This window comes from Paramormyrops kingsleyae, chromosome 7 (genome assembly GCF_048594095.1).
Source record: "Paramormyrops kingsleyae isolate MSU_618 chromosome 7, PKINGS_0.4, whole genome shotgun sequence".
Classification (NCBI taxonomy): Eukaryota; Metazoa; Chordata; class Actinopteri; order Osteoglossiformes; family Mormyridae; genus Paramormyrops; species Paramormyrops kingsleyae.
The window spans coordinates 11,629,039-11,646,130 of NC_132803.1; the positions used below are offsets into that span (position 1 = coordinate 11,629,039).

Consider the following 17,092-nt stretch of genomic DNA (forward strand, 5'->3'; position numbering starts at 1 on the left):
ACAATTAACAGAAAATAAAAAGCAGTCTCCTCTTGATTGGACCAACAACTAGTTAAATTATTTTTCTTAAAAAACACACCTTAATTAAGAATTTCCCTGCACCTAGAACGGAAAGCAGTTCTAGATCTTCTGAGAAGTCAGGACAATTAAGGATTCTGTGTTCTGTAAAGGAATCTTCCTCAGGAGGGGGTACTCTACTCTAAAGGCAAGAGGAACCACGGAGCACACCTGATATGGGAATGTTGTTGTCTCTGGCATCTGGACACGCTGCATTTTGACAGTTTCAAACACACCCCCTGGTGAGTTATGTCGGAGGAATCCTATTCAGTCTGGAGTTCCTGGAGTGTAGGTGGGGGTAAACCATTTTGGCTTGGGGGTACCCCCAGGTACGATCTGAACCATAAGACGGTTCTGTCTGGGAACAGCTTCAGGGTTCAGGGGGGTGAAAGGTTACCCACATACCTCATGCACACGTGGCAGTATAAGCCCCACCCCTTTTCACAGGGGGGCAGGGGGGGGTGTCAGTGAAGTGAAGTTTCACTCAGTCTGGTCTTTAACTTCAGGTGTGCAAGGGCAGACCTGGCATCATAAAGCTCTGCCAATGAGCTTCCTCAGCCCCCCCTCTGACAGAGGCGTTACAACATGTCTGTGCCGTGCTCTGTAATTATTTTGTTAAAATAACCACCATCACAGGCACACACCCAGTGACAGGCCTGCATGGTTTTGGGCTGGTGATGCTGCTGGGGATGATACATTAGGCCGACGGCAGGAGGTGCTGTGCACGGTGCTGTTTTGAGGCTACATGGTTGCTTTGTTTTTGTTTTTGTCAAATAACTGCATCACTGTCTCGGCCCTGTTTACAGCCTCCCACTATTAGTCACTCTGCATAAGATTATCTGTAACACAAGTCTTATTGATGTAATATCCCACCCAGACGCCTACCATCTGGGATGCATGGAAAAGGTGCTTCTGACAAGAAGCTAAGACATCTAATGATCTACTGAGCCGACAGGCATTTTTAGGCAGTTTGAATGGAGAGTTTCAGAGCATGTTAATTAGGAGTGATGAGTCTCTGAGCATGCTCATGTTGAGTGATGAGTCTCTGAGCATGCTCATGTTGAGTGATGAGTCTCTGAGCATGCTCATGTTGAGTGATGAGTCTCTGAGCATGCTCATGTTGAGTGATGAGTCTCTGAGCATGCTCATGTTGAGTGATGAGTCTCTGAGCATGCTCATGTTGAGTGATCAGTCTCTGAGCATGCTCATGTTGAGTGATCAGTCTCTGAGCATGCTCATGTTGAGTGATGAGTCTCTGAGCATGCTCATGTTGAGTGATGAGTCTCTGAGCATGCTCATGTTTAGTGATCAGTCTCTGAGCATGCTCATGTTGAGTGATCAGTCTCTGAGCATGCTCATGTTGAGTGATCAGTCTCTGAGCATGCTCATTTTGAGTGATCAGTCTCTGAGCATGCTCATGTTGAGTGATCAGTCTCTGAGCATGCTCATGTTGAGTGATCAGTCTCTGAACATGTTTTATTTGAGTGCTGATTCTTTTACTATCATTAGTGTATTTTTTGTCTCTGGGTGAAGAAAGCTTAATATTGAATCTGTGCAGAATTCGATGTGGAAAGTAAACGTGACTCTTGGGACACAATAACATGAGCAGCTTTTCTTGGAGCAGGTCCCCCTTCGAGAGCATACGTGGGGAGTGGGTTTAGCACAACGAACAAAAACACGAGAAAGTGCCCCCCCCCACACACACAAAGGATTCAGTACTAGGTCCCTCGGCACTGTGAGAACAAAGTAGCATACGCTCATACAAACAGACAGCCACGATAAGGGGCAGGAAGCGCAAATGAAGGAGAACCAGGAAGGTCACCTGACTCACCCCGCAGTGACAAACAGTGCCCGCCCTTTTTAGAGCACACCCAGTACAAACTCCTCTGAGATTCTTCAGAAATCAAATAAACAAAGGAATGATGTTTATGTTTCTCTGGCCCTCACTTCCTTACAGAGCCAACATGGCGCTGCTGACTGCTGCTGAATGGTTCCGATGCATTTTTGAGGTCTGTGATATTTCTCACCTGGCTACTTAGGTCTCAGTAGGAAAAAGCTCATCTCCTCTGCAGTGCACTTCAGGCTAACCCCCAGGCAAAGAGCAGGCCATGGGGGTAGCTTGCTCCCCCCTCCAAGTTGATTTGGTCTAAAGAAATCACAACAGGAAGGAACACTTTTTGTGGTTAAGATGGGAATTTTATTTTTTTTTACGTAAAATATTTTCTAGTAGATCTGCGGCCTGTATCTCAAAGCAAGATTTGCTGGTTACCTAGATAACTTGTTGTATTTAAGGTGCCCCAGTCTAAATGGACTTTATCGTAATTTATTTACATTTAGCTAGACTACCTTAAATCAGATAAGTTATCTTGCTAACTTGAAAATCCAGCTTCATGATACAGGCCCCTGGGCAGTCACCCTAAGTAGACAACATTTTTACATTGCTTACATGAAAATATTTTTATTAGCGTTTAAACGGCTAGATTTCTGTGATGGTTTTACTGCAGTGTGACCGTTTTCTCGAACCGACAATAACTGGAATATAAAAAAGCGAATGATAAAAAGCGACACTCTACAGGGACCATGAGCAGAACATGGTTTTATAAAGAAAAGGTTACAGTACAGAAAAGCTCAAAATAAATGTGAGCTAAAGTTCCCAATAAACACATTAAATTAAAATGAATCTCTTAGTCATCACACACTGAACAGGATCCAAAGAGCATTTACACTCGCTATTGAGTTCACTAAATGTTTCAAAGTATGACCCCTGGTGGTGAAGAGTACAAATTAATCCTGGATGTTTTATTTTTAGATTTAGGATCGTACAGAAAAGCGGGTGGCCTTTTTCTGACTTAGCTGCTCTAACCATTTAATGCTTCTCTTTTATACCAAATTAATTAAGTCAAGTTAGGGACTGAAAGCCCTGCTCTTCCATATTACAGCCATTGCTCCTTGATTACCAACAAAATATGACAAGTCACGTACAGGGAGGGGTGCTCCGACAGGGCATTTTATAATATAAAAATTAAATACAGACGCTCCTCTACTTATGAATGAGATACGTTCCGAACGGCCGTTCGTAACTTGAAATGTTCGTAAGTCGTTATTCAAAATCATTTTAAGGATATACGCAAGTACTAAGAACTAGGATGCTGGGAGTACGCCCGCTACGCTGCTGCGCGGTGGGAGTAGCAGCCCCAAGTCGTACTAGGCGGAATTGGCGCGCAGAAAGAAAAATTGGTGTTGCGGACAGGAAACGGGAGCCCAATGAATACAATTTGGACTTACAGTCCTCTTCGTTCGTATGTTTGAAAGTTCGTAAAGTTGAAAGTTTGTAAGTAGAGTAGCGTCTGTATAACAATTGTAAACTGCATTATTAATATGTTATTTTACCCGGTAAACTAGATGTGGCACCTCCTTTTGGTATGGTGATATTCAGACGCAGCGATCGCACTCAGCCCAGGGCATTCTCTGAGCCCTGTACAATATCATTGCTGGGGCATGTTTCCCAAAAGCATAGTCGCTAACATCATTAGCAACTTACATAATTGGAACCATGCGACTCAACAGTTCCGACAACGTAAGTAATTACAGGAGCTTTTGAAAGACGTACCCCTGAATAGAATAATGCAGAGTGACAGTAAAACCAACCAATCAATATACGTTATGAGGTGGGCGGGAACATTACAGGGTATTCCAGATATTTCGTGCCCCCTGCATGACAGCCCTTCAGCCATCTGAGCAAATGTTCTATCCCGTATGATCTGATCCTGCTCAGGAATGCCGTCATGCACAGGTTCTGCTGAGCGATGTGCTTTGAAGCTCAGTGTGTGTACATTGGGGACTGAGGAGGACGGGCCGAGGGGGGGCGATACGAGCTCAGCACTCCCTTGCTCCACTTAGCACTATCAGATTCGTTGAATAAGAGGTGAGTGACTCACAGGGGACGGGAAAAGCCAGCTGGGGCGGATGGGGAGTGAACGGTGAGTGGAGTGGGGGGGGAGGGGTGATGCAACCAGCCAGAAACACAGGCAGGTGAGAGTGGCAGCACGGCGGGCCAATGGGATGCCTGAATTCCAGGCAGGGGTGGGAGATAAGGCTGCACAGCGCTAGACGGTCCAGCAGAGTCAGCACCTGAGGTCACTCGAGGTCATGCAACAGGTTCATGAAAAACTACAGGGTTCTGTCATGGTGACAGTCAATGGGGTTTGTTTTTCTTGATGAGAACCGAAATAAATATGTACCTTGGCACCCTGCATCCAGGATAGTGCTACACACCAGCTAACACATCTGCTTATACACACACAAGACTTAAATTATTTCATATTTAACACCTCTAATATTATCTGGCTAAATTCAATAGGTTAGTACTGACAGGAGACATGTTTTGGAGTTCATCCCCAGCCTTTCATCTGAGCCGGTGGCTTATTTGGGTCAACATTTCATTTTGTTTTCTTTCTATTTTTTCCCCTCCATAAATCGTGACTCGTTCCAGTTTATTTCCCCGTTACTCATCTCTGCGGAAATACCAGGGCAAAGACTCACAGAGTCAGATCTGCCTCACCCCACTTAATACTGTGATATTTACCAGCAAGGCATCATGGGAAATATCGCTACCTTGTTTCCAAACCTTAGGACTGTAACAAGCCCAGACTTGCTCAGTCAGTCTAATCACCGCTCCTGAACCAACGACTGTGGGTCAAAAGCCTATCACCTAACACTCACCACAATCCTTGCAAGTCCTTTACAAAGCCTTCGAACCCTGTGCAGACCACATTATGGAGTGGGCATCAATGCCTTTTGGAACAGCACCAACATGCTCATAACGAATATTACAGAAAACCGCATCTGATGTATTCATCAACCGTGAAGGACTTTCTCCCTGAATGTGACTTTTTTGATCCTTTATCGGAAACCCATTGTACTTTTGAAAGTAATTATGGACCCTCTCCAGTCCGACAGAGCCAAAGGCCGCGAGAGGGCCGACACGGTTAATAGTCAAGGCGGCCCATTAATCAGCAAGGCGCTGCCCATCCTGGCCTGAGGCAGCCTCCCGGAACATGATGGAAGGCCGCTCCTTTGATTTCACAAGTGGGTTTCAGCACTCTGCGATCCTGAAGCTCCCTTTCCTGTTCTCCAAGCATGAGGTCATCCTTGCATGTAGAGATCAGGCTATTTCATGCCACCTCAGAATTTGTGCAGCCGTACTAATACAGGAATGGCTTCCATGGCCTTGTATGACAGCTTGGGGCTACAGCCTCAGATCCCTGCATCCTGAAGCTTGTATACTCTGCCAATGAGGAGTCTCATGGCTGCTGTGTTTATTAAGTGTACGTTTTAGACTTGGATCTTTACCTTGGGTATCTACCTGGATTATGGGCTCATTTCGACACCTGCTTTATGTCCCGAGCTCCAGGCCAATATATCCCACAATGAGCACTTTGTGTCTGTGTGCTTTCTAAGTTGGAGTCAGCACTGTGACTCGGTGTGTCAGTGTTACAGTGCGAGAAGCCTTTTTTGGGGGGCTTTTGGGAAAATGAGGAAGGCGATCTGCGTAAAACCTCACTAAGTCATCCGTCAGTTCTGATCCGTCAGCAGTCTTTCCTGACGCTCACAGTATATCCTGAACAGGGGTGTGATGTAAAGTTTTTTCCCCAGTGTTTCAAACTGGCAGAAGATCCTTAGCTGTTCTGCTGCCTGGTTCTGCGGGAGGCAGTGAGGGGTAACAAGGTGCACAGTTTGCACTAGAACCCGCTATCACACCCTCATCAGTATATCTGTATCATCACAACACATTTTATCAACGGGCATGAAAGATTATCATCTATTAAACATATTTCATATAGCATATAGTCATATTACTGTTTATTTCTGATGGAGGGACGTGTCAGACATAAATATCTCCAAAGTGACTTTTTCCTTCTCCTCCAGGAATTAAAAGTGTTAATAGTAACCATTTGGATGGTAGATTGCAGTACAGTTTGTACTTCGACAGTACGGCTACCCTCTGATCTGTCATCATATGGCCTTTTCTCTGTGCATCCGACTGTCTATTCGCTGTTCAGCCTGATCCTGTAAGATAAGAACAAACGCATTAATTTATGGTTATTTCACAACTACACTACTCAACAATTTTTTCACTTTCTTTTTGCCACACAAATAAAATACATAATATACAAATATCAAACGTGCTTTTTGGTTAATTGTGTCTTTCAAGCTACTAGAAGTCCTACGCAAATGCTGGCATCACAAGAATAACTGAATAAATTATTCAAAGCGAAGCATTTTAGGAACTACGTGCGGGTTACGTATGTGAAGAAAGCGTGTTTGGTGATTTACTCCTAAACAGCGTCCTTCAGTGGAGGGGGCGCTGCCTGATTGGCTAAGAAAAGTCAGAATTTCCACTTACTAGAATCCTGAGATAAAATGTGTGTTTTTTTCTACTCCTGATGGCATAAACGGGCTTCCATAAATATAGTCTAAAACTATGAGTGGCAGCGAAATTCTGAGTACATTTCTGAAATCAGCATAAAAGGTACATAAACGAACCCCCTTAATTGTTCTATGGCGAAATCTTTCTTGACCAGTGTTTTTAAATCACTAGTTTATCGCGTAAATATGAATCACTGTAAGTTTGTATATGTAGCAAATTAAATATTAACTTAAGAGTTTCATCTATTAATTATTTTTGTCCAAGGACCTCCCAACTACAACCTGCCGGTACCATGCAATGTGATTCAGTCAATATGTGAGATAACCGTAACAATTTCATAATTCCTATTAAGTTACTTATGTTCGCAAATGTACAAAAGCCTCCATCTATATGCTCCTGAGAGAGCCTGTCCGTTTACAGCAAAGCACTTCCGAGACGAGCTGCTCCACGCTGGTGTCACGCTTGTCCAGTAGGTGGCAGTAATTCCCCGCTGTTGAGCACACTCCCTCTCTGCCTTGGTTCTTGAGGGATGTATCTGCGGGTGCGGAGCTCTAGTCCAGTGTAATGGTTTGTGGCTGAGGACCGCGCACTGATTCTTAACCTTCAGAGACTCACGACCGCATCCTCCATCAGGCTTCAGACGGTCACCTGGAGCGTCGGGCCACTTTGCCGAGAGAAACTGTTCCGAGCACAATAAACTGGGGCAGTACTTTGAATTTCTTCTCTCATCTTGTTCTAAGCTAATTATTGGGGCAGGTCTTTGATGGGGAGGGGGCATGGTGTTTCTTCCTCTGTAACACTGAAACTCATTTTTTTCAGCAGGGGGTGCCGGGCTTAGTCACACAGGGGACAGATAAACAGCACTGGCTCAGGGACAGGTGTGCAACGGATTGGGGGGTGGGCTGAGTTTGGGGGCTCTAGGCGAAAACTGGAATGGGGCCCTACTCTAGTCCATATAGTTACTCATTGCATCATAGTGTAAAGTATCAAAGTTGGAGTAGTTGGTTACAGCCTGGGAAACTGTGTCTGTACTAATCTCAGAGCCCGGCTGACCTGCGAAGCTCGAAGGGGCGGGGACCGCAGCGTATGGCTCACCAACACAATGAACACGACCAGCTCCTTACCCAGCACTGTCTAAACCACCTGGTGCAAGAAAAAGCCTTCCAGTATCATGAAGGACTCTACACCCACCCCCCCACCCCCTGCACACACACACACACCCCCCCACCCCCTGCACACACACACACACACACACAAACACCCTGAATATGGTCTATTTGCTCCTCTTCCCTTTGGAGAACGATTGCACAGCATCTGGGCTGGGACTACAAGGCTTATGAACAGTTTTTATCCTTCTGCTGTCAGGCAGTTGGACTCTTCCTGAGTAACACTGTGCCATGTGACATATGACCTCACTGTTACTAAGTACTTGTGTACATTATATTACAATTTTACACACACAACAATAACTGCCTACTGAACTATTTGTCTACTTGCAGCTCCCATATTCTTGGCTGGCAATTTTGTGCACCTCTTACTGTTCATTTTGTATGTTTTATTGCTTCCTTTTATTTATTGTTTTATTACTTATTGTCCCATATCCATGTATCTATAACAGGCTTCCAGAGAAACTGCAATACCATTCTACTTACCTTCTGTTTTGCAGATTGAAAATACAGACGCTCCTCTACTTATGAATGAGATACGTTCCGAACGGCTGTCCATAACTTGAAATGTTCGTAAGTCATTATTCAACATCATTTTAAGGGTATACGTAAGTACTAAGAACTATGATGCTGGGAGTTCGCACGCTACGCTGCTGCGCGGCGGGAGTAGCGGCCAGAAGTTGTACTAGGCGGAATTAGCGTGCAGAAAAAAAAATTGATGCTGCGGACAGGAAACGGGAGCCCAACAAACACAATTTGGACTTACACTCCTCCTCGTTCGTATTTCTGAAAGTTCGTAAGTTGAAAGTTCGTAAGTAGAGGAGCATCTGTAAATCTTATCTGTATATCTATGCTGCAGAGCTGGCTCCCCCTAGTGGCCAGGCAGAGTCAGTGAGTGCTGTTATTAACTGATTAAATGAGCAGAGAAACCAACTGAGTGCTCCACCCTGATCACTTATAACTCAAGCAGACATGTAGGCCTTAACTCTCAGGTCTCAGGCCTCACTGGGGGCTGGAGGAGGACCGTACACCCCCTTGCAGAGAATACTGCATGTTGTAAGACTCAGAGCACACATATACTGGCTTCAAATGGGCCTGGGCCACAAATGCCCTCCTGGGACACCTCGCTGGGCTCCTGCGAAGCGGGCCGCAATTACACGCCAGTCACTGGCACGGCACCCTGATGGCAGCGGCCGTGCTCTGCGGCATGAAGAGGCCGGCGTGAGTCAGCCTGCTGTCGATAGCTCACAAGCCGCGCATGTCTGACGTGCGTTTGCACTGATGCAGGCTCGCCGTCGCAGAGGCGATAAATAAAACACTTTTTAAACACCTGTCTGGGTCTGCACACCCACAATGGCTGCGGCCGCTTACTGCCTGCCCCAGGGAGGTGAAACGGCCCACGGGTCTGTCAGCAGGTTTGGTGCCTCCCAGAAGACGTCCATGAATCAGGCCCGCAGATCCTCCCCATTAACAGAGGGAATGTGGAAGAGCAGGCATCTCAAATGCAGGTGAGGAGATTCTGTGACGTTCTGTTCAAATGGGCTTCTTAAGAGAGTAGGTACAACATACTCAAGGAAAATGGTTCATCTAAATTCTAAAAACTCCCAGAAGCTCATTCAGATGCTACACTGAGAGAAGAAAGGATGGTAAATTGAAAAGGTAAGGAAAGGGAAATATTCAGCCGGTAATCCTTACATCCTCCCATCTTTTCACAGGAGTCATGAAGATACCTACTGTATATGTGTGACTTTATTTCCAGTTTAAAGTGTATCAGAATTACTGGACAATTTTTTAATTGAATTTCCACAATGGTTAATTACTGAGAAATTCCCAAACAACTAATCTGTTGTTATTGACTCATATCACACAACAGACAATTGATTTTGAAATACAGACAAGGGCACAATAGGGGCAGGGATACCCTGGCAGATTCAGGGGCCCCAGCACTTTACAGGGGCCACAGTAGGGGCATGGATACCCTGGCAGATTCAGGGGCCCCAGCACTTTACAGGGGCCACAGTAGGGGCAGGGATACCCTGGCAGATTCAGGGGCCCCAGCACTCTACAGGGGCCACAGTAGGGGCATGAATACCCTGGCAGATTCAGGGGCCCCAGCACTTTACAGGGGCCCTTGGATACATACAATTATATATAAAATTGCCCGTAAATTTTGTCGGGGGGCCCAGAATAGCTTTGCTCCAGCTTACAGATAATAAAAACTAAAAGGAGCATTTGGTTTTTCAGTGCACTCAGCATTGAGATTCAGAACGTTGCTGCTACCTACCTAACACTTCTAAGGCAGGGTTTCCTGAATCCGAATCCAACCCAGTTTGCAGATTTCCCTGCTCAGACACACCTAATGAACCTGGCAATTAGCCAATTAAGATGTGTTTATGCAAGGAAATCTGCAAACTGGGTTGGATTCTAGTCCCCTATGACCTGAACTGGGGAATGCTGTTTTAAGGGTTCTGATCTGCAATGTAAGGCATATCCGTGGCCACACACACATACCACACACACACTACACACACATACACAGCCCCTGCATTCTACCTCCTCCACTGCGATTCTGCCTCATGTCAGTATTATTTAGGTCTTTCAGCACAAAGCACAAAAACATATAAGAGGACTGTAAGAAATCCGGTGTTTTATTGAAGCAAAGCCAAGCGAAACCCCAGCAGACTCTGGGTGAAATGAGGGGGATTTGGGCAGCTGCTCCACTTCTGTCTGTCTCTGATTGAGCTTCTTTAATGTTAGAGCAGAGGCAGTAGATCTGAACCCACCTTATGACACGGCGGGGGGGGGGCAGTGCCCTGCTCATAGATTGCGCGGTTTGTTCAGTTTTCCAGTAGGAAATGGCCCCATTTGAATAGGGCTCATGATGAATGAACACAAAGACAGGAATGAGAAGCGGGTTTTTCCTTACAGACGGTGTGTCGGCCCAGCCTCTCGATCCTTGCGCACGACCCTTTCATTAGCAGCCAGAGTCTTCTCTGAACGGCTCTTTTATCGCGTTCACAGGGCGACAGTTCGCTTTAGAGAGATTCGACAGTGTACCGTCAGTTCCGGAAAGGTGAATCCGACACACAGGAGTGCGCAGAGAGTGACCTAAACACAGGAGTGTGCAGAGAGTGACCTAAACACCTCCTTAGGAAGACTGATGATGGAGCTGATCCAGGACAGGTAGGTCTTTGAAAGTCGGGTATACACGCCGGGCTTCTTGGGGTTTCCGCAGGGGGGCCCTCCACCTGCAACCACACCCACGAGGTCTCCCCTGCACAGGAGGGGCCCCCCGGAATCTCCCTGCAACACATCACCACTCGTAAATGAAATGTACAGGCACATTGGAATGCTTCTTTTCATATGTCTCAACTTGCACTCATTTGAGACTTACAGTCACACACAGACACAGACCTGTACTCATATCTTTGTGGGGACCATTCATTTCTATGGGCATAACCCTAATCCCAACAATGATAACATTAACCCCTACCCAGCCCTAACCTTAATTATAAGTAACCAAACAAAATACAAGACTTGTTGCATTTTTAGTTTTTCGATTGCATTCGCAGATTTTTATAAAACTGAGTTTCCCCTTGTGGGGACCGAAAAAATGGTCCCCACAATGTCAAAATAACAGGTTTTTATCACATTGTGGGGACAAAATGTTCCCACAATGTCATATAAACATGCCCACACAGACAGTCGAGCGTGAAGCTTGGGGTCCGAGTTCAGAGTCAATCATTTGTCCAGCGTCCCTGGAGCATTTCAAGGGGGTTAAAGGCCTTGCTCAAGGGGTTGATGGATATGTGACTATTCTGCTGAGTATGGGATTCAAACAAGTGACCTTCTGATCACTAGCATAGAGGCACATCCACATGCTGAGGCACATGCTGCCAGTGTACGTTGTATTCATAAGCCCTGCTTACCTCCTCACACACTGTAAGACTACCCAGTCACCCAAACCCTACTCACTGCTAAGTTACTCCTAGGTACTCTGCAGCTGCCCACTCGCCTCACACTTGGACGGAAGCGTGACGTGGCACAGCGGGCGACCAGGACTAACCGTGCAAGAGTCTGCCCCGGTGGAGCTGTTCCTGGCACACAGCATGTCCTCAGTGATGACGACGTCTTTGGACCCGCTGTAGCGATCGGCGCACAGCAGTCTTGGCATGATACTGACCTCCGCTTCCTGCAGAGTGTCAGACCGGGTCTTGCCATTCGGAGTGGTCACCCCCCAGCCCGTCACTGAGCAGCGCGTCCTGGGGGCGACGTCCTCACCCGATGCAGGGAGGGCCTTGGCCTTGACCGTCTTGCTTTTGGGGTTCACCTCCCGTTGAAGCTACGGACAGTCATGCAATCAGGGCCCCGCGAGAGAATTTCACAAGAGGCACATCAAAGGACTTCAAGATATGGAGGAAAAACTTGTTTTCACAAAAACAGATTCACTTTGCTCTTTTCTTGAGTTTCTTGTCAGCCTTGCCGAACAAACATGCATGTTTGTATATGTGAGCGTCTGTGTGTCTATGGTTTTTCATCACTGCTCTGCCCAGATGCGTTACTCAAGTCTAAGGCAAGTTGTCTTCCACAGAGGCTGTGGACCTACCTTCATAAGCATGATGTCACCAGCTTTGGTCTTCAGGTCGTAGGAGGGGAAGATGACGCATTTGTCGATTCTCACACGCAGGATGTCCTTGTCCTTATCCTTGGTTAGGGAGTGAGCTCCAAGCAGGGCTGTTACCAACTTCAGGGACTGTTTGAAGTTTCTACCCAGAAATTTGGTTTAGAGATGGACAAAGAGCTCCTGTCTGAAGTCAAGTGTAGATTCATGACTCACAGCCATCTTAGGTCACTAGGCGCTATGAACCATCCATGCCCCCCTCCCGCCTCAGCTCGAGTTAGCGAGTCTCACAGCCCCCCCCCCCCCCAAAGAGGAACCCAACCGACCTCCTGCAGTGAGCTGCTGTCAGCACCCAGCTGTCCTTGATGAGAACACCCCCACAGGTATGGTGACCGTTCACCTGGATCGACACCATCCAGGGCCTGGAATGAGGTTTCACCTCCTTCCCGTTTATGATGGTTTCACTGAAGCATGCTGGGAAATCACAAAAACAAATTCTAGTCTCTGTGACCTGAGAGAGAGAGAGAGAGAGAGAAGAGAAGAGAGAAGCTGAACTTACCTGCCAATGCCCACATGGACAGAAGGCAGACAGCAGCCAGTGTAGCAGAGCCCTGAAGCCGCATCTTGCTACAGCCCGATTACTTCAGCAATTGCAGGCTGAGTGGCGTGAATTTATAGGGTCTCAGCAGGAGGTGTGGCCCCTCATCGCCTCAGGGCGGAAGCGTGTCGCGCGTGTATGAAGCTGAGACCTGCAGAGTGCAGCCAGCCACTGCCTGATAGGAGAGAGACAAAGGTCACCACCAAAAACCCCATTCCAGGCAAAACAGAGACAGCAGAAAGTAATTTTGCACGCTGCAATTAAGCAGGTCATTGAACAGAAATCCTAACTGCGATATCCGGCACTGTTATAGAAACCAATCAGAACATATTCCATGTTCATAAAGGACAACATGAGCATTATCACATTCCACTGGCGGTGAATGGATTTGCGTTTGCACCCTGCTGTTCTGGCTGTGAACCTCTACACCCTAAATGGCTCACAGGTCAGTGGAGTCTGCAATTTCTGCAAACATGAGTGTTTAAGTGCCACAGGTGGTTGGTAGTAGAATGCCATGATTATATTACATATTTTAGAATTAAAACCCCATGAACAGTGAGATGCATCAGCACACCACTCAGCTAGATGCTTGACAGACACCTTCAGCCCGCAATTTCAGCTGTTTACTGTTGTGAGAAGGTGGCAAACCTCAGGTGCATCAAGCCTACGCAGACCAGCATGCTCCCGTAGGGCAGCGGTTCTCAACCCAAGTTTCAAAAAGGTCGAAAGGCAGAGTTAGAGATGTAGGCATTTTAAAACCAGCCATGCTTAATTTAAAATTCACTGGCACATCCGATCAGATGTGTGCAATAGGCATTGATTGGCATAAATTGCAGAGTGTGCTGCATGCTTGATCATAGTGTAAATTCAGACCTATACTTGATATAGGGTCGCGACTGCAAAAATAGGGTCGCGGTGCAAAAAGGTCGAGAACCACTGATGTAGAGGACAGGTCATATGCTGCCTTGGGCTTCAGCCGTCCGTCCACAATGCTGTGGCAGCTGAATAAAATGCATTTAAAGACGATTGTTTCAGTCGTGAGTTTTCATCAGGCAAAAGTTTTTAAAACAAACCTGGTGCAAAAAGTGTCACCCCCCCCCCCCCAAAATTGCAAGTCCGTTTGACAGATAGGTAGAAACAAGGCTGAAAGGAAGTCCCTGGTCATCACACCCCCAGGCTCCTTCTGACATCTACCGTGGAGGGATCTAGCAGGGGTCCTTTAGTGCTTCAGGCCAAGGCGATCCTCCACCTGGTGATCATGCCGTAGCCTCCTGGAAGTCTGGCAAGATGCCAGGGGGCTGGTCGGTGCCCACAGTGCCATCTGCTGGTCAGAGTGTGATCGCGGTACCCGCTGAGCGCCCAAGGGGGTCCCGCATCCTGCCAGCTTGCACTGGAGCTCAGCCCGGTAATTAGGCTCCGTCCTCTGGAACAAATAAAATTGGATTAATTACTGACACGCTGATCATTCTGGGCACCCAACCATCCATTTTCTAATGCTGATCTAATGGTGAGTCCCTCCCAACACCCATTTTTAATGACAGGATGCCCCCCCATGGCCATTAGACCCGTGTCATCATCACGACATCAACGCTGATTAAGCTCATCAGTGCGTCTAGGCAGCATGATGCTCTGAGCTGATGTGCAAAGGCGCTTAGGCATCCAGGCCGTGCTGCCCGTCAGCGGGAGCTGATGAGAAAGCAGACGAGCCTCAGGCCAGGTGGGTCAGCACCAGCACGGTGCCCCTGAGCAGCGGTCTGATTAACTGGGACGACTTTCAGCCACGCTTTCCTGCAGTGACACACTACCCATCACTCTAACAATGCGATAAGCGAGTGACACGTACAGGATAAAACAGAGATAAACCTCCAGGGCTCCAGGGTGCAGCTTAATGCAGCATCTGAAATCGTTCCGATCTGTTCGCCCTGCACAGATCCTTGTGATGAATTTCAATGCACAGCAGCGTTTCCGGCATGAAAAGCTGCTCCCGATCTGGGAAGCTCCAGAAGGGGTGGGCTCTAGTTGGGGTGGGTACCAGAGGGGGCGGGTTCCAGAGAGGGTGGGCTCCAGTGGGGGTGAGTACCAGAGGGGGAAGGTTCCAGAGGGGGCGGGTACCAGAGGGAGTGAGTTCAAAAGGGGGCGGGTACCGGAGGGGGCGGGCTCCAGAGAGAGTGGGTTCCAGAGGGGGCCGGTACCAGGAGACGGTCATGTGACCGGGGTGTTTCCCTGCACCGGTGCCGCACCTGCTTTTTCCCGAACTACATGCTTCTACAACCAGCACCCTTCTCCACTTCAGTACAACCTAAATCCCCACAGAAGTCAGTGCTCTTGTATTGTGTAATTCCTCTTTATCTGCCTTTCACTCTGCGCTTTTGTTTTAAAATAATCCTCATGCTGATTTCCGTGCTGATGTCTACAGCAGAATATATGTGTCTATTTTCAAGGCCATCAGCCCATTTATTTCACAATAATAAAGATAATTAATGTGGAACTAATTAAAAACAGATTGAAATCGCCAGCTGCAGTCTTCGCTGTGACACAAACACGGGAAGCGTGGTCTCTGCACATCACATGGTAGCAGGTTATTGTTGTTCTTCGTGACGAGATTAATGCTTGTCAGCGTGCATCTCGTGTTATTCACTGAATAACTGGGGGCCAAATTTGGCAGTTTCCTCACTTGTTGTTTAATGTTACTGGATGTAATGAACCATCACACACTTTTTGTGAAGAAGCCCCCCCCCCTCTGTTTTCTATCGGGGTGACAGGGGAGTCGTGGCTCACGGGTCACAGCCAGGAGAATAATCTATGTTTGATGAGTGCTGTAGAGGACCGTGAGTGTTGGCCAACGTGAAACGCTGTGCCAATCTGTCAGAACCACACGCGGCCCGGTTCACATCCACCCCATTCCATCAGAGCCGTCTGATCTGCACCTGGCCGTCCGGACAGAGACCACCAGGCACCAAAATCACGGCCACACACGGCTTTACGCATCATTCCCATCCTGTCACGGATGATTTCTGCGACACTCCTCTCCTCCATGCTATGTGGGGAGAAGAAAAGATGGGCGTCAAACACACGTCTGTTAAAACTACACCGGCATCTGGGAATATCTGCACTACTAAGGGTGACTTTTTGCTGAGGGAGTAGCGAAGACGGGACTGACACTGAGGGTCCCACAGGAACAGCGCTGAGAGGAAGGCCGCTTCAGCACAAACAGTGAAGTCGTTCCCGAAACACAAGGCAGCAAACACACTCTACAAAGTCAGTCTGTTTTTTTTTTCTGTTATTGCACCTCTTTCTGCAGATGCTGCTACATCCGTATTAGTTTTCGTGTTTTCTTGTGCAGTGAAGTTCCAATCCATTAAACTTCAGAAGCCTAGGGGACCACATTTCAACAAGCACAAATGCAAAGTGCAACAACTTGTAATCACATTTTGCATTTTTATTCAATGTATTGCATTTAGCCTGCTCCAATTGTTTCGTTAGAATATATTAATATATTATAACCTTGAACACAAGTTACATGATTTGTATAATATTTTAGATTATGCAGAAAACGTTTATAAAAAATGTGAAGTCAATTGTATCGGTTGCTTGGTAGCTGAAAAGAATGTTAAGATGTTCAGAACGTATTTATGAAACTTGTACAAAACATTTATAAAACTGTGCTAATGCTAGGTGCCAGTCAATTAGCATAATATGAGATGCAAATAGGCCAAACACCCATATCTATGTTTTCATAACAGTCATGCATATTGATGTACATTGTTTGTATTTTCAGTTTTACAAGGATATTGATTTTTCAGTAAAAATCAAGAAAAGTCACACTGCTTTTTTATTGGAGATTGATTAGATACTCACTAGCTGTCTAGGTTGCATCAATCGGGGCGCCTTGTGAGATCACGGTGACGCACAAAATGAAAGACACATGACCGATTCTGACGCAACTTAACAACGATTATTAGTCTATAGACCAGGGATCCCCGATTAATTGTCCTCAGGGGCCAGATTCAACCAACCATATAAGGGCAGGGGTCGAAAAAATTAATTGACATTCTCACAGTGCTGGCTTAGGTGAGGAAAGTACAGCCTTTTCCCTTTTAAGTCAATTTTAAATGGAAAGCTTCAACGGATACATACATCTCTGTCACAGTGTGCTTCCTGCCTAGCAGTTGTAAATTAAGCTGATTTAGAAGAGACAAAATGTTCAAAAAAAATTTCTC

The 17,092-nt window shown here is 46.7% G+C and overlaps 1 protein-coding gene across 1 annotated transcript; it reads right to left on the minus strand.

The window, feature by feature from the left end:
- Positions 1-10,283: 10,283 nt before the first annotated feature.
- Positions 10,284-14,138, minus strand: LOC111842209 (granzyme K-like). Its single transcript, XM_023808598.2, has 6 exons — positions 14,122-14,138; positions 12,834-13,047; positions 12,601-12,748; positions 12,260-12,419; positions 11,720-11,995; positions 10,284-10,956 (listed from the first exon to the last, which is right to left on the minus strand). Exons 2-6 carry the CDS (start codon positions 12,895-12,897, stop codon positions 10,762-10,764), a joined length of 843 nt encoding a protein of 280 aa, XP_023664366.2. The 5' UTR covers positions 12,898-13,047; positions 14,122-14,138; the 3' UTR covers positions 10,284-10,761.
- Positions 14,139-17,092: the final 2,954 nt, after the last annotated feature.

Bases quoted from the DNA above. Each gene is read 5' to 3' on its own strand.
- LOC111842209 (XM_023808598.2), bottom strand. From the start codon at position 12,897: ATGCGGCTTCAGGGCTCTGCTACACTGGCTGCTGTCTGCCTTCTGTCC. The intron at 12,420-12,600 runs GTCGGTTGGGTT...ATTTCTGGGTAG, and splicing joins ACAGCAGCTCACTGCAGGAG to AAACTTCAAACAGTCCCTGA. The intron at 10,957-11,719 runs GTTAGTCCTGGT...GATGTGTTGCAG, and splicing joins CCGGGGCAGACTCTTGCACG to GGAGATTCCGGGGGGCCCCT.